This window comes from Grus americana, chromosome 14, assembly GCF_028858705.1.
Source record: "Grus americana isolate bGruAme1 chromosome 14, bGruAme1.mat, whole genome shotgun sequence".
Classification (NCBI taxonomy): Eukaryota; Metazoa; Chordata; class Aves; order Gruiformes; family Gruidae; genus Grus; species Grus americana.
In genome coordinates this window covers 16,763,710-16,791,673 of record NC_072865.1, presented here as the reverse complement: position 1 = coordinate 16,791,673, position 27,964 = coordinate 16,763,710, and the positions used below count along the sequence as shown (strand labels likewise).

The following is a 27,964-nucleotide window of genomic DNA, read 5'->3' as shown; positions in this document are numbered from 1 at the left end:
GCGGATCAGGAGACCGAGGGCCGGCCCCGAGGAGCTGCCGCCGCTTCCCGCCCCATCAGGCGAGGGGCAGGAGATCCACCCCGAGCGCGGCGCAGCGCCCCGCCCGCCCCAGCCGGCAAGCGAACCGGGCCGCCGCCGCCGCACCATGAAGATCAAGGATGCCAAGAAGCCGTGTAAGGCCGCGGGCTGCCGCAGCGCGGGCCGGAGGGAGGCGGCGTGCATAGCCGGCGTGGCGCGGGGGCACCGGGGGCTGGTTCGGCAGGTTGTGCTGAGCTGTGGATTTGGAAGCTGCCTTCCGAGCCTCTTCTCGCTCCCGTGCATCCCTTTAGGGATTCGGGGTTCAGGTCATCTTATAGACCTGTGTCTGCGCTGGGAGGGCTTCTCTTGGGACAGAAAGTAATATAATCGATTTTTTTGGGGGTGGGCGCTGTTTTTAATGAAGATGGCACTTAATGAGTGTGCTGAACACCGGCGCAGGCGGGCTGCAGTTGCTACAGTTTTGGTTTTTAAGGGCTAATCAACTTTTGATTTTTTTTAGAGAGGATATTTGTTAATGTTTGGGTACAAGTCTTTCATTAAACTGTGCTGAGTGCTCCTCTTTAAGCACAGCTGTAATAATAGTTATTCCTATTTATTCTTTTGGATTACCGTCTTTGTTGTGGAGGTCGCAAACATGGTTCAGACTCAGGTCAATACGAACAAAATGTCTAAGACTACCGATACTTTTTGATGGGAAGAAAGAATTGGATTGGGTAAAGTTAGCCTACGTACAAGCAGTGCTTCCCCAGTGTGACTGTTTAAGTCAGCACACTAGGGAGACCTGTCAAACTTACACAGGTGTACCTTAGCTGGAAGGGGTGCAGGCATTACTGTGCTGAGGCTATTTATTTTTGGTCATCATACTTAAAGACTTATTTTCAGGGTGAGTTACTACATGGAAAAGATGGCTAGTCCTAAAGAGCTAGGCCTTCTGTTATTCTCAGACATGCCTGTCTAATGAAGAACATACAACTAAGACAATATATTAAAAATGTATACTTTAATTATATTGTTTGAGCAGCCCAACAAGAAGAAAAATACTAAACGTGTATTTAACACAGGAAGTATTATTAGTGTAGCTCTAGAAATAGCTATGAACTTGAAAATTGAGTTTGGCTGTGAAAATACTTTGTTTGTTGTGGTGTGCTAGGGAAACCCTAAATATGCATCTTGTAGCATACAATTAGCCATCACCTCTTATTAGTGCCAGTGTGTGGAAATTGCTGAATTGACTGTAATCATGTTTATGAAGAGTGCAGTTCAGACAGCAGTTTTTTCCCTGGTGTGATATATAAGGAACGATATCAAGACTCCAAAGCAGTAATTGGCTGTGAGATGTTACAGTGGTTTGGTAATTTGAAATGGTGAGAGTATGGCTGCTTGTATTGCAGAAAACTGCTAATTTCAGGAATGTCTCTGCTGGGCCTCAAAGACTCATTTTCTGTAGTGGTGGATTTAAATGTCATGTTTAAATAACAATGCCATATGTTATCAAGAAGCTTTAACTGCTTTAATGAGCTAAGGTTGTAGTTGCACTCTTCAGGTTCTTAAAACTGAACTTTGTTGGTTTGATGATGGGAATCAAAAACAATTGGAACTGCATAAGCAGTGGAGGGGAAGAATACAGTGTTAAACTACGTTGTTTATTTCATCTTGACTCTTTAACATATTTTGAAGCTGGTGACTTTTTTAAAGATAATAGTACTAAGTTTCTTAGGTAATGAACTTTAGACTCATTCTGCAGATCTGTGCTCCTGGTTAGTCACACTGACTGAAGTGGGAGAGCAGCTGGATGTTCGAAGCAGAGCAGATCCTCAAAAACACTGAAGATGGAAAAGTCATTGATGTTTAGGGGCTTGGGTGCGCAAATACTGCTGTCAATTGTCTTATATGCTCCAATTGACCTGAAAGCTGACTTGGGCTCACAATACCACTTTTAGACTGTCTAGTTACAAATTATTTGGCTAAGACAATTGTAGACATTTTTCAATACAATTGTTGAGTGGATATACATCTCTTAGGCAAAGCGAATATTTAATCATCTGTGTTAGAGCCAAATTTGATGCAGAGGAAAAATGGTTAATCATTCCTTAACAAGGGGTCATTAGTCTGTTCTAACAGCCTGCACAGTGGAATTGAGAAGATTGTTTTAGCCTACCTGTACTTCTATCTGTGATGTTTAGCATCATGAAAGAAAGCATGATTGCACCAAGTGCCATCTCTGTCATAAGAGAGGTGAGGGTAAAATGGAGACACCTAGCAAGGTCAGAATTTCTGTTGTGAATACACTCGTGCTGTCCTCCCTTTCAAATCTTCAGCCTGGCCAGCGCCGTTGCTACTTTGTTGTAAAAATGGTGAGAAATGCAGCTGAATTTACAGAACATGGCTTCTGAGATTGGCTGTCTTGAAAAAGACTCATAAAGGGCCATTTAAATGTCTTTTGCAGGTGATGGGAGGTGATAGGCATTTTAAAGGACGATAATAGAAATCCAAATTAGGAAAACTTTGTACTAAGTTCTTAGTGTAGTGGTGGAAGCTGGAGAGGTTTTGGAGTCTCCATCCTCGGAGGATTCTTGAAAAACTTCAAAGGTCTTCAAATCTTGGCTGGACAAAGCTGCGGATGACCTCATCTAGTGTTGGCAATTTTCCTGCTAGTGTGACTGAGAGGCTGGACTAGATGACCTCCAGAGGACCCTTTCAAGCAGCAGCTCTGTGGTAGCTCTTCTGAGGAAATGCCTATGGGGAAGAATGGCTGACTCTTGTAAGAGAAACTTCCAAAGGTTATTTTGGGGTGGAGATGATATGCGTGAGAGCAAAGAGTCTTGCAGAACTACTACTGCGTGAGATCTGCCTAAAGGGAAGACAGGAACCACTCGTTCAGAGAGAGCTCTTCATGTTGGCGGGGGAAGGAGCAAAGTGCCAGTGTGCTGTGCTCTTCGGGGGAGGTGGTTCTTCGTCTTGGCTATGGAGTGTAATGAACCGCTGAAGGAAAGGCAGAGACTTCTAATATAATGCAGCGGATGCTACTGTTTACAGTTTGTTTCTTTTAATTGTTTATAACAATTAGTTTGAGAACAAATGCTTGCATTTCCCTTGAGGTGAATTGAGACACATTGATGTATGAAAATACATCATGAAAATAGAGATTTGCAGAATGCTGTATCAATATAAAGAAAAGATGAAAATTTTATTTTCTCTAATGTCATTCTACAGACACATGTAGTCATTGTGGACACAGTGATCCCAAGCAGGATTTGTGTAGTAAAATTGATGAAAAATCCATTTAGGTTGTTGGAGAATCTCTTTTAAATTGATTTTTCTGTTCATAGAACTTGCTACTTAGTCTTGCAGTATCCTAGTTTTTTCTTGTTAGTCCTTGGAAGCTGATTATTAGCCCATAGCAGATGTTAAAGGCTGTCATTTCACTGCAGTTGAAAAAGGTATTTCTAATAATGGGTTAACACAGCCAGGCACAGTTTATACTGTGTTTGCATCTATAAGTGTTAGATTATGCCTCTACATGCTGTATCTCGCTGTAATAAAAACACCTATCCCCAAAGAGATTGCTGCTGAAATGTCAACAAAATTAACAGAATGAGCAAGGAGGGAGAAAATGAAAGCAGTGATATTTTGTCTTGTATTAACTTTACATGGTATCCACTGGCAGATGTGATAAAGCTAATGAAGAGCAGTTAAGAGTAATTGCCGATTACCACCTGTCCTCCCACTGGTAAACGTGGCCTTTCTGTAGCGTGATTGGAGGTGGCTGAGTGGGAAAGTGTGGTGAGTTTACAGTTTGATGGGGAAGTTTTCCCATGAGAGCAGTGGGAGGATGTGACAGTGCATGTCAGATACATTTAATTTGGGTGTTAATTCTGTCCAGCCCAAATCTATTGTGAGCTGGACTTGGGATATTTGAATGAAACACCTGTTACAAAACTAGTTAAGCAGAGAAACTCTCTGATTTCTCAAGGGCTAAGGACACTTGATGTGCAGTTTTGCTCTGTAGAGGCTCATAGGCACGCACCCGTGTAACATGGGTACAGGCAAGGCACTTTGCTGCCTAGCCGTCAGGTTAATCCTACATGATTTAGCAGTTCAACAACCTTTGATGTGTTTTCTCTTAACTTGTCCCATCGGACACGTTAGCTATTTTAGACTGCTATCTGATGTAGGTGTTAGTTTACCATTAATTTTTACTATGCAGATGTTTTAGGGAAATGCTGGAAGTGTTAATAATATACGCATGTACATAGAGGAAAATGCATTGGGAGAAACTGCGAGATACATTTAATTTAAGTTTCTGTGTTTATAAACACTAGCTGTGTAATAGTTCAGTGTACCTTTTATATAGTTAACTTGTTTGTCTTGTCAGCAATTGGATAAGAATGGGATCAAGGTTAGTTTTGTTATCAAAGACTAAGTACTAACCTGAATTAGAAGATAAGTTTTGTGCATCAGAACTGATAATACAGCATATTTTCATAAAGAACTGTTGCAGTGCTGGCAGAAGTAAACTTAAGTTTTCATGTGATTTCATGATCACTTTCTTGTATTTTAAGCAAATATAGAATCATGAATTGTAGCACTCTTTGGCAGTTGTTACGCAAGCCATGTTTGTACTTGAAGTGCAACAGTCTTACATCTTAATACATAAGCTTTCTTACAAAGATGACAAAATCTGGTAGCCTGTTCTCTGCTGTCACTGACAGCTGTGTATTTTTTTTTATGGCGCCAAGCTCCCTGCTTGAATTAGGAGGTAGCTGCTCTTCTTCGAAGGTTAGTTCTTGTTAATTTAATGCAGGGTTGACCCAGACTGTTATTTTATCTTAAAGTGAGAAGGAAGTATTTTAAAGATGTTTGTGTTTCAAATGTGTCGTTACATTCATAGAAAAGAGTTTGCCAGTAATCTCTTTCTCAGTCTTTAAAAGCTAAATACAAATAGAGCATTAAACTGAGGAATCTTGTGCTGAATAAGGGGGAAGTAGTTAAGTCTTTAAGTATGTACTTCCTGCAGCTTTGGATCCAGAACAGGTGTACAAAGTCAAAATACTAGTATGTGATCTGGGTGGAGAACCTCTGCTCTGCTGAAGCAGAACCCATAGAAAAGGAAAACACTTCAACCTTTGTGCTTGTATTGGCATGAGGGAGACTTTTTACTCTAATTATTTCCTTTTGGCATATAAAGACCTTATGTGATAAGATATAAGTAACCTTAAGATTGCTGCAGGAAACTATGTACGCCAAGAACTTGAGAAGTGCAAATACAAGAGAATGAGGCGCCTCTGTGTAATTCTAAAGAACAACTTAATAACCAACAGCTTTCAGCTCAGGTTTTCTTACTAGTCAGAACTGCTACATCATTACTTGACCACAGAACCTTGTGAGAGCACTCTTGCGGTGTGAGAAGTGCTTTTCTACATTGCATGAAGCAATTCTAAAGAATCCTCTTAAACATCATTATTTTTTAAACTCTGAGCAGGTTGCCTCTCAGAGCTATCTTCACAGCATGTACGGAACAATCTGTTGCTTTATAGCAAAGGTTCCTGGTTCCTGTGTCTACATAGGGATCATAGTGGCTCCTGGCACAGCTGGGGAGTGAAAGGAAATCTGGCTTTGGAATTATAGAGATTGGATATTGTGATACTCCTCTTGCTGACCTGTTGGAAACAGTTCAATTTGGTGTGAAGTATCCCGTTAAACCATATGGGTTTTAACTTCCCAATTTGTGTTCTACTTTGCATATTTGTCTCTTCTCAGATAGTAAAAATACGTATTTTATGTATTCTTAAATAGAGCCTGGCTTGACTTCCTAAAAACAGAATGCATGTTTTTGAAGCAGTTTTATGTAGTCTGTCCAAGGCAATTGGGCTTGTTGAGTAAAAGCTTGATTCCTGCTTTTCTTTTTTTCAAATTGCAGCAGACCTCTGCAGAGAGGACCTGAACTTTGAAAAGACAAGGCACTGGGATTTGATCTGTGAATAGCAGTTAAATTCTTAGCAAGGAATACTTCTGAGCTGTACATCACTTTTTGTAAAGTCTTCCTAGGAATAAGAGCAGTTATAAAGATGAAGAACTGAGAAAACTCTTTTCATTACCAAATCCCCATAGAGCTGCAGGAAAAGCCCAGTTTTAATGCAGGTGCATTGACTCCTTATGAATTAAAGCTGCAGAATGATAGTTGGTATTGGTCTCATCCAGGCACATTTCTTTAGCTGTGACTGCTGTAAGGATCAAGCTGACATCTGGGGATTTTTTTTGTTCCCAAAAGATTGTGCTGCCATCATTCTGCTCCTAAATCTCTTACTCAAAGATGCACAGATAAGAGTATCAAAACAATTTTTATAGAATCATTCATATATCCTCAGCCCAAGGTGTGTGCCGTACTATTTTTGTTGTGTTCCAAGACAGCTTTCGAATATAAGACTGCCTCAATTAAGTTTTTTATGGATTTTAGAGACTATACCAGCTGCAGATGCTGGTATATGTGCTGCAGATACTATATGTAAGACCGAAAACTCTTGTGCTTGGAACATGCCTCAGAGTAGCAACATCGCCTTAAGCAGAGTGCTCATATATGTGGTGTAAAGTAATGCACAGGTTCCTTGTATGGCATGAGGTAAAGTAGATGTGTCATCCTCAGCCATTGCCACAATTAGTCTGGCTGCCCTCTGGGGATGAAGTCTTGTAGGAAAGTTGAGCACGGTCTCCATACTATGTTTTCTGAGTAATCTTCCATCCCGAATCTCTCTATGGCTTTATTTTAACCCTGCAAATGAAATAACTTTTTCAGTAATTGGAAGAGGATCTGGTGTTTGCACATGGGTTCCTGTTTTCTCCATTCCTCCTGCATGCAGATAGGATGGATCCTGAGCCAAGATCCACCCAAAGCAAACTGATTTGAAGGCTGCAGCAATAGGAGGAGGTTTCACAAGGTTTCCATGTTCTGTCCACATACAATTACATTCTAACTCTGTAGAATCAATGTATTTCTAATGTTTAAAGGTAGCTGAAGCACAGATAAATCTCATATCCTTGCAGTCCCAAAATTGCAGCTACGGTTCAACTGAGTGTGCGCTTGCCATATATACCTGTGTGTATATGTGTCTCCTTCTGTGTTTGGAAAAAAAAGGCATTAATTTTCCTGGCTACGCCTGTATATAAATCAATCAAGAGTGGCTTACATACACAAGAATCCTTGTGTAATATCTTCTTCTGGGTTGCTGGTGTAAGGGGTAAGTTAACAGTATGTGGGCCCAGTTACTTGTCAGAACTCCTCCACCTTGCAAATGAAACTTGAGCAATGTACTTACCAGCCAAATCTTGACAAATTTTCAACAGAAAAATGTGAAACTTCTTGGGGTTTGTCACAGAGGTGAAAACTGACCTATTTCGTCAGTCTCAAAATCTCTAAATTGCTGTTAAGATCACTCAACCCAGAAAACTGGTATCGTACAGCATGATCCCATCTTTCAGGATAAAATATGTTCTCATTTGAGTTATGGAATACACTTCCTTACAGTTCAACTGTTCTTGTTTTTTACTCGGTATACAAGCCTTAAGATTCTGAGATGTGACTAATGCTGTATTTGCAAAAGTCTTTTGGATCATTTAGCATGGGATGCAGTGGATTTTCTGACAAACAGGCATGACTTGCACCAAATCTTTCTTTAGCTCATCACTTGAACTTTCAGCTGTTTCCCCCTGTTTCTTGTTGGAAGACTAGATACTAGTTATTCAGTAGGCCCACTGAGCAGGAAGAATCCCAAGTATTTTAGGTAGTGCTTGGCTTGCTGTGTCCTTAAATTCTGAATGGGTTGTATTGACTCCTGCAGACACTTTCAGATCTGCTGGGTGAATCAACTTCCTTTCTTCGTTTTTGGTCTTGTGACATTGTTTACCACAAGAGGCTGAAACTTAGTGAGATCTCTTAATAAATCATCAGCTAGTCTCACAGTAAGATGACAGATTTTCTTATGTCTGGAGTCACAGTACAAAGAAGTCGGGTGTGCAGTTGTACAGTCAATTCATATGTGACTTGTGCTTAGTCTTGTGCTTAGATCTCAGCATTATAGAACAGATATCAGGTTTATAGAACTTCTTTATTCCCGATTGGAGCTAGATTTTACTCACAGAACTCATCCTTGTATTTAAATTTTGTTTTTCAATATGAGTAAGGTTACTGAGTCAATCTTTTTTGTTAATATCGGACAACATTCTCTGGACATCCATGCCTGAAAGTTGAGGCAACTTTTAAGTTTCTTTTCTTTTTTTAAATTTTGCTTCTAAGTTTTTAACTTTTTCATGTTATAAATGAAGCGGCATGCAGACAGCCTTGAATAAATACATTAAAATATTTTGGTAGACCATTCTTCTCAAGGACAGATCCCCACTGGTACTATAAATCAAGATAATTACATCTTACTCGTGATGAACATGTTAACATCTTCTCGGTTTTGTTCCTGAGTGTCATGCTTCTATAATATATGAATTGCATCTGAAGAAATAAATTGGAACTCTACAGAATATTAAAAAAAAAAAATCCCAAAACAAACCCAAACCAAAACAAACAGCTCAGCATGTGATAGTCAATTAGGAAATAAAAATAGGACCAGCTGGATGTTCAGGATCTTTCTTAAACTTACAAATTAAGTTTTAAACACTGTTTCTGGGAGATGACAGTGGGGAAACTTTCAGATGAAGATGTTATCTTTGCTGTAGGGTTGCTGAGTTTCTGTTTCACCACACACTGTTAGGAAGGTTTATTGATACAGGCATATTCAAATCATGGTCCTAGATGACATAAACCGTAAAATCCCTGTTCGGAATTGCAGTCATCCCACAAAAGTGACAAAGACAAAATACTTGTGTTTTAGTGTTGTTGTTTTGTAGTACAGAAATTGCTAAAAAAAAAAGGAACTAAGATTCAGCAATATGCATTTTCTATCTTGCATGTACTTCTTAATAGTAATTTTTGTTAGCCCTTTGTAACTCCAAGGGATACATGAGCAGCTCTCTTCAGCCCAATAAATTTGGCTTCTTAACTGTTTCAATTTTTAAAACACATGCAAATAAATTAATGCTTCCCTCAAACAAAACCTATTATGTGAGCAAAAGATAACTGTTAAAGGAGGAATACCCGTCCTGCCATTGTTCCCAGCTATAATATATAACCTGCTTTTTCATAAGTGTGCATTGCTAAACTATATCAAAACTATTATCTTAGGAGTTAAGGTTATTTTAATCCTTTGTTCTTAAAAAAAAAAAATGGATTTTGTTTATGAGTTGGTATGAAAGATGCAATATGGTTTGGGGAGTTTTTAGTTGGGCTTTCTGAGCACATGTGGCAGCATTTAAATGTGTAAATACAGTTGCTTATTTTTCCATTTTCCTATGGCCAGAGGGATATTTAAGGTCATGGAATGGAAATGAGTACTAATTCTTTGTTCCTCTGAGGATTTTTGTTAATGTCTGTCTTGTTGAAAAGTATAGCATTGAGTTTTAAGTTACATGTATTGCTTTTGCTCTTTAACAAAGCTAATCGATCAATTCTTGTATCTTCACAGCTTTTCCATGGTTTGGCATGGACATTGGGGGAACTTTGGTGAAACTGGCATATTTTGAACCTATTGATATCACTGCAGAGGAGGAGCAGGAGGAAGTTGAAAGCTTGAAAAGCATCCGCAAATACCTGACTTCCAATGTAGCCTATGGATCCACTGGCATTCGAGATGTCCACCTTGAGCTGAAAGACTTAACGATTTTTGCTCGAAGAGGAAACTTGCACTTTATTCGATTCCCAACTCATGATTTGCCTACTTTTATCCAAATGGGAAGAAATAAAAACTTTTCAACACTACATACGGTGCTCTGTGCCACTGGTGGTGGCGCTTACAAGTTTGAAGAAGACTTTCGCACAGTAGGTAGCCTATCTTTCCTCGTACTGAAGCTGATGCTAAAAGCATTGCTGATGATGGGTTAAAAGAAGCAGTACTTTGAAAAACTGTGGAATGCTCAAAGATTATTAATTAGTAATTTCTTTTTCAGTCTTAAGTATGATAATCTAGAAATATGCTTTGTGACAGCATCATAATAAACATGAAGATCTAATGCTAGCAGCTAATTAGAAACTGCCATTAATGCAGTCAGTTGCGGGATGCCTTTATGGGAGTTAACCATTTTCTAATCTGTGTTTTCGCTGATGAGAAATGTGCTTAAACTGCTGAGGTGCTTGTCTCAATTTGGATTTTCTTTCCTAAGCATTCTTTGATGATAGGTTTTTGTTGTTTGCAGGTGGGGTTATCCTCATCAGTTTAGTTCAGTGCATTGTTTAGAGATCTATGACAAAACGGGTATCTCAGTCTTTTTTCAACTGCAGAGCAGTCTGGGATTTTCCCAAGGTATTCTGACTCTGATGGTCAAAATTGAGCACTTGTTTAGACGCAGTTTCTATCCAAAGATAGTTGTTACTAACTGAGAATCTTATCACAGTATCCAGTGTGCACATGTCCTAGTTCTTAAGTGCCTACAGACCTCTTGTGCTTCTAGAGACAAGGAGATTTTGAATAGCACAAAATGTTTGGTTTCAAAACTCTGGCACTGGAATGGAAAGACAAGCAGTCTTGCATTGAGCTGGTACAACTGTTTGTGGGGTAGGATCACAATTTGTACAGCAGAACTAATTCATTATCTAAAACCCCACAGAACTATTTTCTGTTGGAACAGTTCCCTGATCTGCTCAACGCTGAAGCTTCACAGCTGTGCCATGGCAAGAAAAGCTGAAGGGACCTGGGGGAAGAGGAGGGGGCTGGCAGTGCTGTGATCTGGTACCGATGTCAGTCAGCAGTGTGCAATCCGGTCTGATTGTGCAACTTTGTAATCTGACTGCAGGCTGCTTTCTAAATGTGGTCTCACCTGATTCGGAGATAGGCTCTGAGTGCTTTTTCTTGGATTAGCTGCCTAATTGGACACTCTGACTGTTGGAACTCCCTGCCACAGTAAGGGAGAGACCGTGATCACGCTTTTTGTGAAAGCCCAGAGTTAAATTAGATTAAGTATGGTGTGAAATTACAGTCTTCTGGAATCCACAGCATCCCTAAAATTGTGCTTTATGAGAGAATGGCAGCTTAAATGTCATGTGCAAAATTGAGGAAGAATTGTAAGAAGCCTAAAGTCCCATAGAATTTCCATCCTGTGGTTTTCTTTTGATCCTTGGAATATTAATAAATTTGCAAGGATATAGTGTACCATGACACTGAGGTTTTTATCTAAGGTTTTTATCTGCTGATATCTTAGAAATGACTGTTTGACTTCTTAGATGGGGAAGGAAACCCACAAACCTTGAAAAGATGTACATATGTGTGAGTTTCACCATGATGACGCTTGATGGGGCCTTGAGGGTATTTGGTGACCTTTTTTGATTTGGATTGATGAAAAATGTTGCTGAATTTCAGTGGATTAATGTCTTAGGACCTCAAAAGTTATCTTTGGGCTTACCAAAGCAGATGTTTATACTGCCTGCCTGTTCTTGATTCAAGTCTGAGATCTAGATTTATAGTCAGAGTAATTTGCTAATTGATTTATTCAGAATTTACCTCTGAATTTTTTGTTGGCTCTATAGTGGGATAGAAGTACCTGAATTAGTCACTTGAGATAGCTTCTTAAAGTTAGCAGTACAAATATACTCATAAATTTGTAGCATATTTAAGTGGTGTTAGAACATGTTGACACTGTCTTTTTTTTCTTTTTTAACACAGATTGGAAACCTCCAGCTGCACAAACTGGATGAGCTTGACTGCCTTGTCAAAGGCTTATTGTATATAGACTCTGTCAGCTTCAATGGCCAGGCAGAGTGCTATTATTTTGAAAATGCCTCAGATCCTGAGAGATGCCAAAAGATGCCTTTTAACCTGGATGATCCATATCCATTGCTGGTTGTTAACATTGGTTCAGGAGTCAGTATTTTATCAGTCCATTCCAAAGACAACTATAAAAGAGTAACTGGAACAAGGTAACTTAAAAACCTAAGTTGCCTTTCCCTCACTCTGTAGTATGGAAAAGTATTTCATCTTTAATTTACAGCTGCATTTGTTGAAGCCCGTACCCATAGTTCTGTTATTGAGGAGATTTAGCCAGTAATTTCTTTGTCAATCAATGAGTGCTAGAAGTGCTCCGTGATGAGTTTTATAGGTTTTGTCTTAAATTTTGATGATGTGTTCGGTGAACTTGTATTTCTCTTGTTCCATAAGAATAAATACAGCTACACATTTTACAGAAAATGATCAAGGATCAGAGTCAGTGGCATGATGTGGGTAGTTAGGGAGTTCTAGACTGATTAAGTGTTCCATATTACGTTTTGAGAGTTATAACTCTTTGTTAGCTCTTACTGTGTAGTTATCTTCTTGTAAGTGACTTATAAAAATGTTAACTTGATTGACAGCTGTTTGTGTAGTGAACCTTGCGCAAGAAAGCAGACAGCTTGGTATCTAAGTTGGAGGGCTTTATTTGTTTATTTTGTTAGTCAAACATAAGAATCTTTGATGTGAGGAAATACTATTGAAAAGCAACTAGTTTTCTTTCTTCTTAGTCTAGGAGGAGGGACCTTTCTTGGTTTATGCAGTTTGTTGACGGGCTGTGAAAGCTTTGAAGAAGCTCTGGAAATGGCATCCAAAGGAGACAGTACGCATGCTGACAAGTTGGTTCGTGATATTTACGGAGGAGACTATGAAAGATTTGGCTTGCCAGGATGGGCTGTAGCATCCAGGTAAGCAAGAGATCTTTTTGTTGGTTCTTTTGCTGGTTTGGGGGGGCTTCAAAAACAAGACTTAAACTATTAATACAAAGAAAACTGCTTTTTGCATATTTATATTGTAGTCAAGTTATGTTTAATCGTAAAAGTATATATATACTCAGTTTTCCTGAAGATTTAAAGCCACATGCAGCTGCAGGTGTCTGCTAGCTGGGTATGTCATGTGGTATGTCATACACAGCTTTATGTGAGTCAGAGAGAATGTGAGGTGATGATAGGAGTGGCAAGAACAAAGTGCAGAGGAAAAACAAAGCAGATTGCTTTATGACTTCTAGAGTCTTAGTAGGGCTGTTGTCCAGAGGGAATGTGAGTAGAAGGCATTTTTGTTGCTCTTACAGTAGTATTTCTTTTTTTTTTTTTATGACTGCTTCTTTTTTTGATACATGGGTGTCAGTACAGGCACCTGGCATAATGTTTTAACTACTTTTCTCACCTCTGAAAGCTGTTGAACGTAAACAGTTTGCACCATGAGAATGAATGTATTTTACTGCCAATTACAGAGGATTTTCGTCATAGCTGCAAGTTTTATTTTCACTGGAGAAGATTATTGGTGATGTTACAGCTTCTCTACCCTTAAGAAATGTAAGGAGAGTAAACTTTAGGAGTGAAACTAACATGTACATAAGACAGCTTGTTGAATCTTTCCTCTTACTCAGTAGTAAGAGGTCTTAGTTCACAGTGACTTGAATCTTCTCCAGCCAGCTGAGTCCAAGCCTCTTCAGAGAGCATATGCTGAGAGGTTTTACTGTGTGCAAACTTTACACTTTTAGTCAATACATCTTAACTCGCTCTCTATATGGATACTTTTTGTTCTCATTTACTTTTTAAGACCCTTAGGATCTTTAATGACTATTTGAGTTTTACAATAATCAGGATTTTGGCTCTCCGAACTGACTTAGCTATGGCACAGAGTTCTTAGTAGTAAAATGTCATGCATAGCTGTGAATTCTTGTCTTGTTTTTTTCTTAAGATATTATCTACTGTGCATAGTAATGGAGATGTCCTTCTAATCTAGAAGTCTTCATTTATACAACCTGAATAGCAGTCTGTCAGGTGTTTATTTTCTGTTTGAGGGTTGTGTCCCATCATAAAATGATTCAACTTATCTCTGGTTTACTTCTACTTTGACAGTAGAGGATTAGATAGATACTGGGGAGTGAGGAGGCAAGCAGGAGGAGTTGGAGGATTCACCAGACAGGCATTGACTTAATTTACAGTGACCAGGTTTGCAGAGTAGTCTTGCCTAAGAATAAGACTACTTTTTGCTGTAGATGCTTCTTCATGGAAGTCACCAATCTAAACAAAAATATTTTGTTGGGCATCATTATTGTAACAAGATCGACTGTTTGCTGTGAAGGAATAGATACACACATCATGCTATCAGTTGTCAAACTGCTGTATTTAATACAAACTTAAAAAGGAAGCTTCTTAAGAACAAACATGAGACGTAAGTTCTCTTATAGCATAAAAACTACATTCTGAAATTACTTCAAATGCACATGAATCACTTTGTACTTAATGGAAATTTTTCCTGTTCTAGTTTTGGGAATATGATCTACAAAGAGAAGAGAGAGTCTGTTAGTAAAGAAGATCTTGCAAGAGCCATATTGGTCACCATCACCAATAACATTGGGTCTATTGCTCGGATGTGTGCAGTAAATGAGGTAAAAACTTCTGACAAGGAAATGATCTATCTAGAGGTCTATTATTTGGTTTCACATTAAATGACTGCTGAAATGATGTACCATTTTAAACCTTTTAGTATGTTCTCAAATGAAATGAAGAAATTCACATAGTATTAAACAACTAGGAATTGGTTCAAAATATTTTGACTGTCTTTGGAGAAGCTGGGCAAAGATATCTTTGCCAATGAGGAGGGTAGCCTGATAAGGAGGGCTTCAAACTAGATTTGTTAGGGAATGGAGCCCAAAGCCTGCAGATAAGTGAGGGAGCAGAGGATGTTGTGAGGAAAGGACTTGAAGTCCCCTTGTGAAAACAGGATGGTTGTGGGCCCAACTTAAGTCTCTGTACACAAAACACATGCAGCATGGGATACCAGAGGACCTGTAAGTCCTGGTTCTCATGAGGGATTATCCCAGCCTCCATTGGAAGGGTAACATGGCAGATCACAAGCAATCCATACTTCTCAGTGTTGTGGGGACAATTTTCTGACACAAATGCTAGGCAGGCTGAGTAGGCAAGCATGCTGCTGGACCAGGTATTCATGAGTGAAGACCTGGTCATGGATTTCAGTGACAGCTTTGAAATGGTAGAGTTTAAGGTTCTGAGGAAAGTGAAGAAGGCAGGTAGCAGAATGGAGACTCTAGTTGGACTTGAGTAGAAAAGGATTCTGGTTTGGGGGGATTTAGGAATCAGGATCTTGTGGGAGGTTGTCCTAATGGCATAAGGAGCCCAGAGGAGTTCTTTGATCTTTCAAGATAACATCCTCACAGCAAAAGCAGAAGGTGGGATACAGACTGGCTAGGGAGAAGCATTACAGAAAAGAGGAGGGTGCTGGCAGACGAGTTGAACTGAACATGAATCAGCAGTGTACACATGCAGTGGTGAAGGCTAACCTTGTACTGAGATGCATTAGCAAGGACATAGCCAGCAGGTCAGAGGAGGTGATACTTTGGGTATGACCTCTTTCCCCCTCCTCCCCAACCACCACCACCAAAAGTGAAACACTGACGAACTAGAACAAGTCGAACAGACAGGTTACCAAGACAGAGCTCTGCCATGGAGCACCTGACGTATGAGGAGACACTGAGGGATCTGGGTTAAGCCTGAAGAAGAAGCTGAAGCCTGAAATGGCTGTCACTATCTAGAGAGGGTTACAGGGAAGACACTGCCAGGTACGGCCATGCACAGCAGAAGAACAAGAAGTGATGGATACAACTTGTAGCAAAGATACTGATTGGTGTAAGGGAAAAAAGATGCTCACAATAAGAGTAGTTAAGCCCTGAAACATGGACTTAGAGACTGTGGACTCTGTGTCCTTGGAGAGTTTCAAGACATGTGACTTTAGGAACTTAAATATTTGAAATTGCTGAAAGACCCGCTTTGAGCAGTGCATAGGACCTGATGGCCTCCAGCAGTTTCTTCAAGCTGAAATGATTTTCTGATTAAAGCTCATAGAAAGCTTTGCTTTTCTAGTTAAGCATTATTTTTAATTTGTACCAACTCTTGAGACTTCAAATTGTTTTGACACTTGTCTTCTTACTGCTTGATACAGAGACAATTTCCTGCCATCTTCTGTTTCTCAAAGCTCTGCTAAACAGAACCAGTACGCATTCAGTTTTAATATGATTAGCATAGACAGTTAAGAATCTATGGAAGAATACTGAATTGAGGCATAGAAGATACGGGTGTCTGAGCACTAGGGATTTCCTCATTCATTGTCAACAAACTGGATAAAGTGAGGTTCAGTAACAGCTTGCTTAGAGAAGTCTAAGGGTAACTGTATTTCGAGCTCTGCTTAAAATCTATGGATGTGATAGTCTCAGAAATAACAACAACATTGCTGGCTGCAGCAACCCTCGTTTTGCTTAGGAACCAGACTAATACATTTTTCTTGGTTTAGTATTGCAAGTTCTCCCTCAATTTTCTTCTCTGTCTTTCATGTCTGTCTTGGAGAAGAAAGTTAATTTTGTGGGTATTGAATTAATTTTTACTTTTTTGCTTTATGGGAAAGCTTGGTAAAAAAAGAGGTAAAATGAGGGTGAAGCTGAAAGTACATACTAATAGTCTGAGTCAAACGTATGCAATTTATATTTAAGGGTGGGGGTAAGTGAATACAAATCAAAAATTGTAAACAGCACAAATTAGCTTTATTCCAATGGGTTTTGGTCTAATTCCAACTATGTCACAGAACTACAAATCGTAAGAAATGATTAATAGGGGTCCACAAACTAGTATCTTGAACTAATGTAGAAACAGAAAATGGAATTAATTATTTTGGCTTCCTGCTATACAACAGAATTATGTTTGGGTGCCTTAAGAGTGTGTTTGTTTTGTCTTCACTGTGAACTAATCAAGATGGGGAAAACCAGTTGCATGTTAGTCATTTGAATACAGGTTGAATTGTCATACTAGTTTTTGTAGCAACTTGGATACGTGTATTCATCTAACATAATTAAGCGCTTATTGAAGCACTGTGTTAAGCACTAACACAATTAAATTTTCTTTGGTTCTTGCTCTTATATCATTAAACCAGTGTTTAATGTTGCTTCCACTTAATGTTGGATTTATTTCAGTGAATGGGGAAAATTAAACAGTTTTTGCTTTTTTTACATTTGACTTCATTAATATTCACAGCTCACTTCTAGTATTTAAGTCTTAGTCTAATCTTATACTGAGGTGTATTGAGTTCTGAAGATGAAAGGAGCATCTGTTATGTCTTACTGTCTTCGGCTTCTTTACAGTGCTGCCTTGTTGCATATGGATCAAGCAGCATTGTACAGGGCTATGAAGGCATTGAGTCTTCTCTACCAAATAGAAGTATTTTTCATTTAATTTCACTTTTAACGGGGCTGTTTCTTTGGCTTAGTTACTGAAAATGGTCACTTAATTTGAAATACAAATGCTACTTCTCTGTAAATTAAGTCCGTTAATTCTTGAGAGTTGTATGGTTCTTCCTTTTGCCCAGGTATGCTGCGTTTTAAATTTTGGAACCATGTTTTAATTGTGGGTTGTTTTTCTTCTTGCTCAAGACAGTCTGTTCTTTCATAGGTTGACGTTTCAAAGCTGTGTGGAACAGTGAAAAGACTTAATCCTTTGCTGTTTTTCTCTTCTTTTTAGAAAATAAACAGAGTTGTGTTTGTTGGTAATTTTTTACGTGTGAATACTTTGTCAATGAAGCTTCTTGCATATGCACTGGATTACTGGTCAAAAGGCCAGCTGAAGGCTTTGTTCTTAGAACATGAGGTAAGCTGCAGTTCATTTATCTGTGTGTATTGTTTTACCATAAATCAGAAATGTATTTATTGAGTAGCTCTTGTGTGTAATATCCTGAGACACCAAATACTCAGTAACCGTTGAAAATAAGAGGTTTGTCATAGAATCATAGAATGGTTTGGGGTGGAAGGGACCTTAAAGATCATCTAGTTACAACTCCCCTGCCACAGGCAGGGACACCCTCCACTAGACCATGTTGCCCGAAGCCTCGTCCAACCTGGCCTCGAACACTTCCAGGGATGGGGCCTCCACAACCTCTCTGGGCAACCTGTGCCAGTGCCTCACCACTCTAACAGTAAAGAATTCCTTTCTAACGTCTAATCTAAATCGACCCTCCTTCAGCTTAAACCCATTACCCCTTGTCCTGTCACTACACTCCCTCATAAACAGTCCCTCACCATCTTTCCTGTAGGCCCCTTCAGGTACTGGAAGGCCGCAATTAGATCTCCCTGGAGCTGCCTTTTCTCCAGGCTGAACAATCCCAACTCTCTCAGCCTGTCCTCATAGGAGAGGTGCTCCATCCCTCCCATCAGCTTCGTGGCCTCCTCTGGACTCTCTCCAACAGCTCCATGTCTCCCCTGTCCTGGGGCCCCCAGAGCTGGACGCAGTACTCCAGGTGGGGTCTCACCAGAGCTGGTCACGCCTCTTTTGATGCAGCCCAGGATGTGGTTGGCTTTCTGGGCTGCAAGCACACACTGCCAGCTCATGTTGAGCTTCTCATCAATCAATGCCCTCAAGTCCTTCTCCTCAGGGCTGCTTTCAATCCATTCCTCGCCCAGCCTATAGTCATGCTTGGGATTGCGCTGACCCATGTGCAGGACCTTGCACTTGGCCTTGTTGAACTTCATGTGGTTTGCATGGGCCCACCTCTCCAGCCTGTCAAGGTCCCTCTGGATGGCATCCCTTCCCTCCAGCGTGTCGACCACACCACACAGCTTGGTGTCGTCGGCAAACTTGCTGAGGGTGCACTCGATCCTACTGTCCATGTCGCCGACAAAGATGTTGACCAGTGCTAGTCCCAGTACCGACCCCTGAGGAATGCCACTCGTCACCCTTCTCCACCTGGGCATTGAGCTGTTGACCACAACTCTTTGAGTGCGACCATCCAGCCAATTCCTTGTCCACTGAGTGGTCCACCCGTTGAATCCATGTCTCTCCAATTTAGAGACAAGGATGTCGTGTGGGACAGTGTCAAATGCCTTGCACAAGTCCAGGTAGATGACGTCATTTGCCCTTCCCTTATCCACCGACGCTGTAACCCCATCATAGAAGGCCACCAAGTTTGTCAGGCATGATTTGCCCTTAGTGAAGCCATGTTGACTGTCACCAGTCACCTCCTTATTTTCCATGTGCCTGAGCATAGTCTCCAGGAGGGTCTGCTCCATAACCTTGCCAGGTACGGAGGTGAGACTGACCGGCCTGTAGTTCCCTGGGTCTTCCTTTTTCCCCTTCTTAAAGATGGGGGTTATGTTTCCCCTTTTCCGGTCGGCGGGAACTTCGCCAGACTGTCAGGACTTCTCAAATATGATGGCAAGTGGCCTGGCCACTTCATCTGCCAGTTCCCTCAAGACCCGCGGATGCATCTCATCAGGTCCCATGGACTTGTGCACCTTCAGGTTCCTTAGATATTCTCGAACCTGACCTTCTCCTACAGTGGGCGGCTCTGCATTCTCCCAGTCCCTGCCTTCTGTGAGCTGGGCAGTGTGGCTCAAGCATTTGCCAGTGAAGGCTGAGGCAAAGAAGTTGTTGAGTACCTCAGCCTTCTCCGTATCCTGGGTAACCAGGTCACCTGTTTCATTCTGGAGGGGACCCACATTTTCCCTCGTCCTCCTCTTATCACTAACACACCTACAGAAGCTTTTCTTGTTGTCCTTGACATCCCTGGCCAGACTAATTTCTGTCAGGGCTTTGGCTTTCCTAACCTGATGCGTGGCTGCTCGGACGGTTTCTCTGTATTCCTCCCAGGCTACCTGTCCTTGCTTCCACCCTCTGTAGGCTTCCTTTTTTTGCTTGACTTTGGCCAGGAGCTCCTTGTTCATCCACAGGGGCCTCTTGGTGTTTTTGCTTGACTTCCTCTTTGTTGGGATGCATCGCTCCTGAGCTTGGAGGAGGTGACCCTTGAATATTAGCCAGCTGTCTTCGGCCCCTCTTCTTCCTTCCAGGGCTTTGTCCCATGGTATTCTACCAAGCAGATCCCTGAAGAGGCCAAAGTCTGCTCTGCTGAAGTCCAAGGTAGTGAGCTTGCTGCATGCCCTCCTCACTGCCCTGAGGATCCTGAATTCCACCATTTCGTGGTCACTGCAGCCATACTGTATTGGTTCTCTGGGGACAGGTGTCTCTGCCAGGGAAGTACTTCATTCACTTCAGGGTATCTCAGTTCATGCTATAGATGGAGAGGGACAAGAAAATATTAAGCTCTGCACTAAGGTTCAACAGTCTTTCCTTGGTTTTGGGTGGAAACAATAGTAAGTATTGTATTTCAAAAAACTGCAGAGGGTTCTAAAGATGGGCCTTTGGAATACTTACATTATTCTCAACTGAGCTTGAGCAACATCCTGAAAGTTGAGACTGCTTTCATATCATCACAGATACACCTTAGAGTTGTAGTAATTTTATGCTCTGAGACTAACCTGCTTTTGGGCAGCTTCTGCAATCTCAATCAGTGTGTAATGCTGAGAGTGTTGACCTAAACCTAATATATAGGCAACCAGTATTAATTCCAGGGACAACAGTTGGGAGCCTTGTAGCTTCTTGGCAGTGGTCTGGCAATTTTTGTCCTCAGTTTGTTGGTCTGCAAATATTACAGCATTATGTCTGTTCCCCTTCAGTTAATTCTCACAACTTCTTTCCTTTATTGCTTATCCTGAGACTGACAGTAGTCTGTCTTGGTGCTAGTGTCTGCACTAATAGCAGAATGGTTCCTTGTTAGTTCTGCTCCCTGCAGATTTTTCTTGGGTAAATTTTAAATTCTTACGTTTGGTCAAGTGTAGATTTCAAATACTTCTGTATTTCATAGTTTTAAGGGAGGGGGAGCATCTTGCTTCCCCAGGAGGGAGACGTAATACAACAGGAGAACGTGGTTCTTTGTATGCAGCTAAGTATATGATCAAAAAAAATGACGTTGAAGCTTAGACACAATTCTTTAAAAATGTAAGGTGCAGGTAATTTAAGAAATTTTTGACTTGTACCTTAGGAATAGTGTTGCTATGGATATTGAAGATCCTTTGGCAACCAAAATATGCAGCTCCTCTAGGAAAAACAAACTAAACCTCATTTCCAGGCTTTAGGAGTCACTGATACATGGCTTCAAAGTGGTGCAGTTTATGGCGAGGCTTGGGGTGAAATCTCCTAAAGTTAAGCTAGATAAGGATAAAATGTTTGTTTCACAAGCTTTAAAAAATTATTATGAAAGATTATAGATTAAAAGTGTATGGTGTTCTTTCTGTAGCATTGATCTACCAGATGCTTTGTTGTCATTGAAATGTGATCGGTGCAGAGTTTAATACCCTACTTGAACCTGAAATATTTTTTGTTTGTTTTGAACAGGGATACTTTGGAGCTGTTGGTGCTCTTCTTGGGCTGCCAAATTTCAGTTGAGATACCAGATGTCACTACACTGCACTCTTTTCCACCTGAATGACGCTTGTGTATGGCATTGGGAACTAAATCTGGGGAGGAGAGAAGAAAATAGCAGATTTTCTGTAATTGTTTTTAAGAAGTGATTAGCTACTGAATATTGCCATTATAAGGAAGGGGTTTTCACTCTGTTGGGCATTGAAAAGTGAACTGTTTGGGGATATCGTTTATGTTCTTTGGTAAATGTAGCCAGTGTTGAACTTTTAATATGCAATACATCCTCCGAAAACAAGCTTCCAGAAGAAGGAATGCCAAATCTTTAAGTGCTGAGCATGAAAATACTGCAAGTTTACTCCTGAGGCTTTAGGCCCATCAGTTTTGTACATAATTGATGAATGAAAAATTATTTTCCATAGTTATACTATATCATGAGCACAATTTTCCATCTGTGCTTACAGACAACAACTTTAAAAACAGTAAGGTACTATCTACAAGATGAGGAAACTGTAGACAAATTCTTCCCACAGTAAGAATAGTAATTATTTTTATGTGTAGTGGAAATAATATTAATCCTTTAATTTTCAGTGGGAAGAATAGAAACACAAAAAATCAGCCAAAGCAGCAGATTAAGCAGTTGATGTTTTGAAGCTTTTGTGAGGATAGTCACTTCTCTTCATTTATTTGAAGATGCAGCTGGTATTTTGGGATGATCCCCTCTGTCGTTGGTTGGATTTGGAAAAGAATTTAATGATTAATGACAGCAGGCTTTTGGGGTTGAGATGGTTGTTTTGAGGACATGACTTCCAAAATGCCTTCTGGTTGGGTTTTTTTTGGTCTCATAAATTCTGACGTTATGCATCATTGTTTGTAAAGGTACCACAAAATTGAAGAAATCCTTATAAAATAGACTAAATATGGGACCTTATAATTCTGATGCTTTGGCTCATTTCTGTGGAGGTTTGGAAAATTTCTGCCCCATCCTACTAATGTGAAAATGTGATTATTCCTTAATTTTATAAGAGTTGATTAGAATCTATTTAGATGTTGAAAACGAAAGGTTGTTAGCTTGCTTTTGGATTTGGAAGTTTGTTTTTGCAAGCTGAGGATAGCATCAGAGTTTGTATTGCAGCACCAAATGGACCAATATTTAGTACACTTGCAATATGGAACCATTCATCAAATTGTGGCCTTGGGATAAAATCCGTACTCTGGAACTGATCTTTGGGTTTTTCTGTCTACTTTTAGAATTTACAGCTGTGATTATTGTAATAAGTTTAGTCCTGAAGCCAGGGCATGGGATCTTAAACTTGTATGAATATTATACAGTCATTAGCTATACGACTCTTTGTGGACTAGAGAGCTACCCAACTTTATGATATCATTTTAATGTTAAATATTTCGTATAAGTGCACGAGGAGCAACCAGACTAAACACATTCATATCTTGGGTTTTAAGGTATTTTTAAAACTGATCGCTCAAGTATTCCACAGCATGGCTGTGTTGTATTCACAGACACATCCACCTAGTGTGTTAGAAGCCTCTATGTGCTATTTTCAGTCTTCTCTTTTCTTAAAATTCGAAGCGCCATACTAACATCATAGGTTTTTAAAAACAAATTTCTGTGGTCCTTTAAGAGCACAGTAATTTAGAGTAGCCGGTTCTTTAAGTCTAATGCCAATTGCAAATGCAGTTCCATTTATTGTTGGTTTTCCTGGTACTGGTATTACGTTTCTATTCTGCTTGCTTTGATGTTTCATTTTAGACATGAAAAAACAAACAAAAATTACACTCACAGCTGAACTGATCTAATGCTAAATCAGAGCACTTCAGAAAATAAGTGAATATGGTTTTTATAGAATGTCTTTATAAATGCTGTGTAATGTTCTTTTGCATTATAATTGACTATAGAAAGTAACCTTTATTTGGTTACAAAACTTTGTAAAAACTTAATTTTTTGGATGTTTTGACAGCCTCCTGAAAATTTTGCAAACCAACTGCATATTTTTCTTGCAAAGTGAGGTACTTTAAGACACAAACCTCAGCTTGATTAGAAACAGTTCCTTTAGACCATATTTATTGATACTTCACTTCTCATTTTGTGATACTGAGAGCGCTGCTTTTGAAGCAGTGGTTAGAAGTTACGTGTATATTTAACCGGAAGCGCATGTAGAAGATGATTACCTAATGACCATGGTTAATTTAAACCATTTGAAGTTGATATGACCTAAGATACATTTTTAAAGTAAATTGTACAGAGTTACAGAATAAATTAATGGAGTAATTCTTGAATAGCTGTACTGTATAGAAACTACTGTGAGAATCAAAAAGTATGCCCTACCTCTATTTTACTTCCCTTGAGCTTCTAAAAAAAATTGACTTCCTTTTCTTTTGCTAGTTTAATCAGCACAATTGTTACTTCATTACAAGAGCAACCAGAGAAGTTTTCAAGCCCTACTGTAAAGCCTGGGGTCCTGTATTTAAGCCACATCTTTGGGTTTCATCTTGTTTTCTCTCAACTTAGAACTTGTTACTAGAGTCTCCAAAGATTGACTCTACGACCAGTAGAAATGCTAGGCATCACAAATAGTTGCAATATAAGCCTTAAAGTCTTTTCATCTAAATTTGCTTCTAAATAGGTTGAAAAGGCTTGTTTCTTTTTACAAATCACTGAAGTAACTTGCTTTTTCCTGATCGTCTCTGTTTTTACTTTCACCCTGACAATTTCTTTTCCTCAAAGCGAACTGGTTGAAGCAGCTTTAGGATGAATTGCTTCAGCGTGATGTACCACAGTAGAGAAAACTTGGGGTTCGCTATGGGCTACTGTTGTTCTCAAGTGGAACCACTTCTCTAGAGGAAAGTTGTGTGATAGTTCTTCTTCTAAAGTAAAATGTAACGGTCATTTTGAATGTGTAATAATTTTCAGCTCAATCAGCCATGTGAGTGCCTTTTAATTTTTTCATATAATGCCAATGTTGCTGGTACTGGGACCTTACCCATGATGTTTCCGAACTAGTGTTGCTTACCAGAAAAATGGCAGATAATTTTATTGGCCGTGGAGGTGATCTCTTCAATCCAGTGTAGCTAGAGATGCTAGGAAAATAGCATCAGGTTTCTGGCTCCCTGTTCTCGTAGTCCTTATCTTGGGGTAATGCTTTTGCATTTCTTGGTCTCATTCCTCCAGCTTGGTCTTTTTAAGTATTACGCACAGTTTTATTGTGTCAATATCTCCCTAAAAATCATGCAAGTTTTTAGTCAGATAAGTGCAGATTATTTTTGGCCAAAGAAGTTCATTTTTAGATGAAGCTATTCCAACTTGGTATGGCTATTAAACTTAACCACTGTCACCTTTCTAGTTCTACGTAGGGTAACTGCAATTCGAATGAGAAGGGAACTTCTACAATACATTTTGAATATTTAGCAAGCTGGAATGAACGCATCATCAGCGTTCTTTACTGAAGCTAGCAGAGGTTTAAGTATAAGTACTTTTTCATTCTTTTCAGTAAAGCCTCAATAAATTTAACAGATCGGAGAGAAGCAGCACTGATATACTTTGACTTATAATTTGGTCGAGATTTTCAAAGGGTGTTCAGATGTCTGACCTGCCTTTTGAAGATCTTTCCCTATCTCTCTAGTATTCTGCGAGCAAGCACCTCTGTGATTCTACCAACACCTCCATTCATAATTTGAGAGTGACAACATGGAAAGAATATGAGACCATGCTGTCCCACTTACTCTCAACCTGTATATTAAGAAGAAAAGTTCCGTTCTGGCTTCTCGTAACAGATTAAATATTGCTTCAGTAGTATAGCAAGATTCCTACTTGCATTTGAGTTGCTCGTAGTATACACGAGGTGATTATAATTGCCTTTAAGAGTTGTAATCCTAACTCTTTGTCTCTATCCAGTATAGGTCTTCAGGAAATACCTACTTCCAGATAAGTTGCAATAACTTCTGATTTTTAAATATTTCAGAATAACAGTGGGATTTTAACATTTGGAACTAATTAAAGTGTCTCTTATCCAGAGCAAATCTGTGCTGCTTAAAGACTAGATGGTGTCTTACACATTCAGTTGTTAACTTATGTTAATGCCTAAATTTACATTTGACCTATTTTTAAATATCACTTTCACTGTTCACATTCTGGATACTAGATGGCTGTAATCCTGAGGAAACTGTTTAGTTGAGATCAGAACAGAGATGAAGGTCAGCGCGGTTCTGTTGAGCTAGTTGTGGTCAGCTTTTTATCCTGAGTCCGTTTGCACGCGTAATGAGATTAGTTCTTTCCCTTGTCGGTGTTTTCCTAGCAACAGGGCTTTCTACATCCTATTTTTTTTGTTTGTTTTATTATTACGTAGGCTTAGAAAACATGTAATATGTAATAGAGCTTTGTTTAGGTTAAAAAGTGAACAAAAATCTCTGGGTCAGATTAGAAGTATTTGACCAAGGACCTGTAGGTCACAGTGCAGAACTAGGAACATGCTTGACACATACAGTTACTGTTTTGGTTGTATTAATTTTTCCATTTCCTGTTAACGCACAGTGAGAGAGTGCAGACTTAATTGTTGTGGGTAAAATGGGTGAATTAAGTCCTCAGACATGACCATGGGAGATAAAAAAAAAAAAAAGCTTTATCACAGTATAGAGGGATAATTCCCTACTTACGTTCTCTAAGTTTTACTGATACAGTCCAAAGTACATCACCAGTATTGTCATCTGTGATAAAATTACTAATTCTTTAAGTTTAAAAAAGTCTGCAAAGAAGCCTGTTTTATTAGTTTTGTTTACTTCACACATGTAAAGCATATTAAGTACTCTCAAAAACACGTTTTCTGAAAACATCTCAAAAGATGCTGTAATATATTTGTAATTATTAATGTGCTAATGGAATATGTTTCAGCAGTCTAGGTTTGCATATCTGAATGCCAAATCCTGCTCACTTTAGTTACTTGAGTAGATGATTCTCTTAAAATGAGCAAGATTTGGCCTCAAGGTCTTCTGCCTGGGGAACACAGTAATGCTACTTTGCATATTCCTGCTGGTGCTAAATCATTTGTTGAAAATAAAGATTCTAAATAGAAATTGTAAATAAAATATTTATGGACTGGTCCTTTTGACAGACTTAAAATTTATCATTAGCAAAAATGTTTTGGCCTTATTTCAAGTTTCCCTTTTTTGTTTTTGTTTTTTGTTGTTTTTTTTCCAATATGTGGACTGTGTTTGTTAATGTGGCAAGCCACTGGCAGGTTTGGTTTCCTCTGCTGCTTTCTGTAAGGCCCATAACATTCCTGTTGTGTGTTATGATACGGATGACTTGTCATTGCTGGATTTCAGTGTTATCCTTCATCTTGTTTTGTCATTGTAGCTGTTTAAACAAATAATGTCAAGTAGAATATGATTGGCATTTGTTCTCTGCTAAAACTTCAAAAAAATCAGCCATTACAGTAAGCATTTGGGGAAGTTGTTGAAAATGCAAAAATACCTGTTAAAAATAATTTTAAAAGTTAAACGTGTTAATTAGTCTTGCCTATAAAATAAACTGGAATATGGTGTGTCTGTTGCTAATCTTTGCTATAAATTGCTAGCATTTCACAATTCTTCTAGCATCAATTTAAGAACATTGTAAATACAAGCTTTGGGAGGAGGATATATTAGTTTACAGATTATGCATTACAAAAGAATTTAATTATAAGACTAGTGAATTAGTATTTTGAGACATATTAAATTATGACATCTAGAACATGAAAATTAGTGTGTTGATGTTATAGGATATAGAGGGCTTTTGATAATCTGTACTTTTTTACATTCCCGAGTTTGGCATTTTAACAAATGAGTATTTAATTTTTATCTACTGTCTTGTCATCTGCAGGCCTTCTGATCACCAATTGCTGTCTTCAAATATTTGTTTTAGTTAGCAAAATGGACAGGCAAATTTATAAATTGTAAACCCTTGTAGGATGGAAGTTCTCTGAAGAGCCATTTGGTTAAGTTGCCTTATTCTATTACATTGCACTTGCGTTATGTCTCCACTTTCTTGTTTACTGTTCAGACACTGAAGATGTGATGTAAAAATACGTGATACAAATTTTTATTCAGAAATTACTGATTAATACCTTTGTGTCACCTGTTAATACAGCTCTTGTAAATGATACCCTTATGCCATCTGTAATACAGCTCTTGTAAAGTGTTTAAATTATTTTTCTTTTTATAGATTCTCATTATTGAATGTACAGATTAGATCCCTTTAATATGTCACTGAGTAATTTGATTGGGGTCCAAATATGGCCAATGCTGTAATTCATCCCATCAAAACTGTAAATAATTCTTTACTGCTTGTTTGCATGAATGAAGTTGGGATTTCATTTACTTTGTCATAACCCAACTCCTCTGTGATGGGCCTACTTTTTACAGTTTATTTTTCTGGTTTTATTACTATTTGTTCTGTATGAATGTTGAAACAGTGCTTTGTCTTTTCCTAATAAATAATTTGAGATTGTTCCTTGTTTGCCTACATTTGTGGGTTTTGGGGGAGGGATTTCTGGGTGTGGTTTTTTCCCTTGAGTGTCATACATGCTGTGGTACTTGATA

At 39.2% G+C, this 27,964-nt stretch overlaps 1 protein-coding gene across 1 annotated transcript; it reads left to right on the top strand.

The window, feature by feature from the left end:
- Positions 1-36: 36 nt before the first annotated feature.
- PANK3 (pantothenate kinase 3) lies at positions 37-27,872 on the top strand. The gene is made up of 7 exons (XM_054841645.1): positions 37-173; positions 9,606-9,958; positions 11,796-12,049; positions 12,626-12,802; positions 14,388-14,511; positions 17,648-17,773; positions 21,350-27,872. The coding sequence occupies exons 1-7, from the start codon at positions 146-148 to the stop codon at positions 21,398-21,400; spliced, it is 1,113 nt and encodes a 370-aa protein (XP_054697620.1). The 5' UTR covers positions 37-145; the 3' UTR covers positions 21,401-27,872.
- The last annotated feature ends 92 nt before the right edge of the window (positions 27,873-27,964 follow it).

Bases quoted from the DNA above. Each gene is read 5' to 3' on its own strand.
- PANK3 (XM_054841645.1), top strand. From the start codon at position 146: ATGAAGATCAAGGATGCCAAGAAGCCGT. The intron at 9,959-11,795 runs GTAGGTAGCCTA...TTTTTAACACAG, and splicing joins TTGAAGAAGACTTTCGCACA to ATTGGAAACCTCCAGCTGCA. The intron at 12,803-14,387 runs GTAAGCAAGAGA...TTCCTGTTCTAG, and splicing joins GGATGGGCTGTAGCATCCAG to TTTTGGGAATATGATCTACA.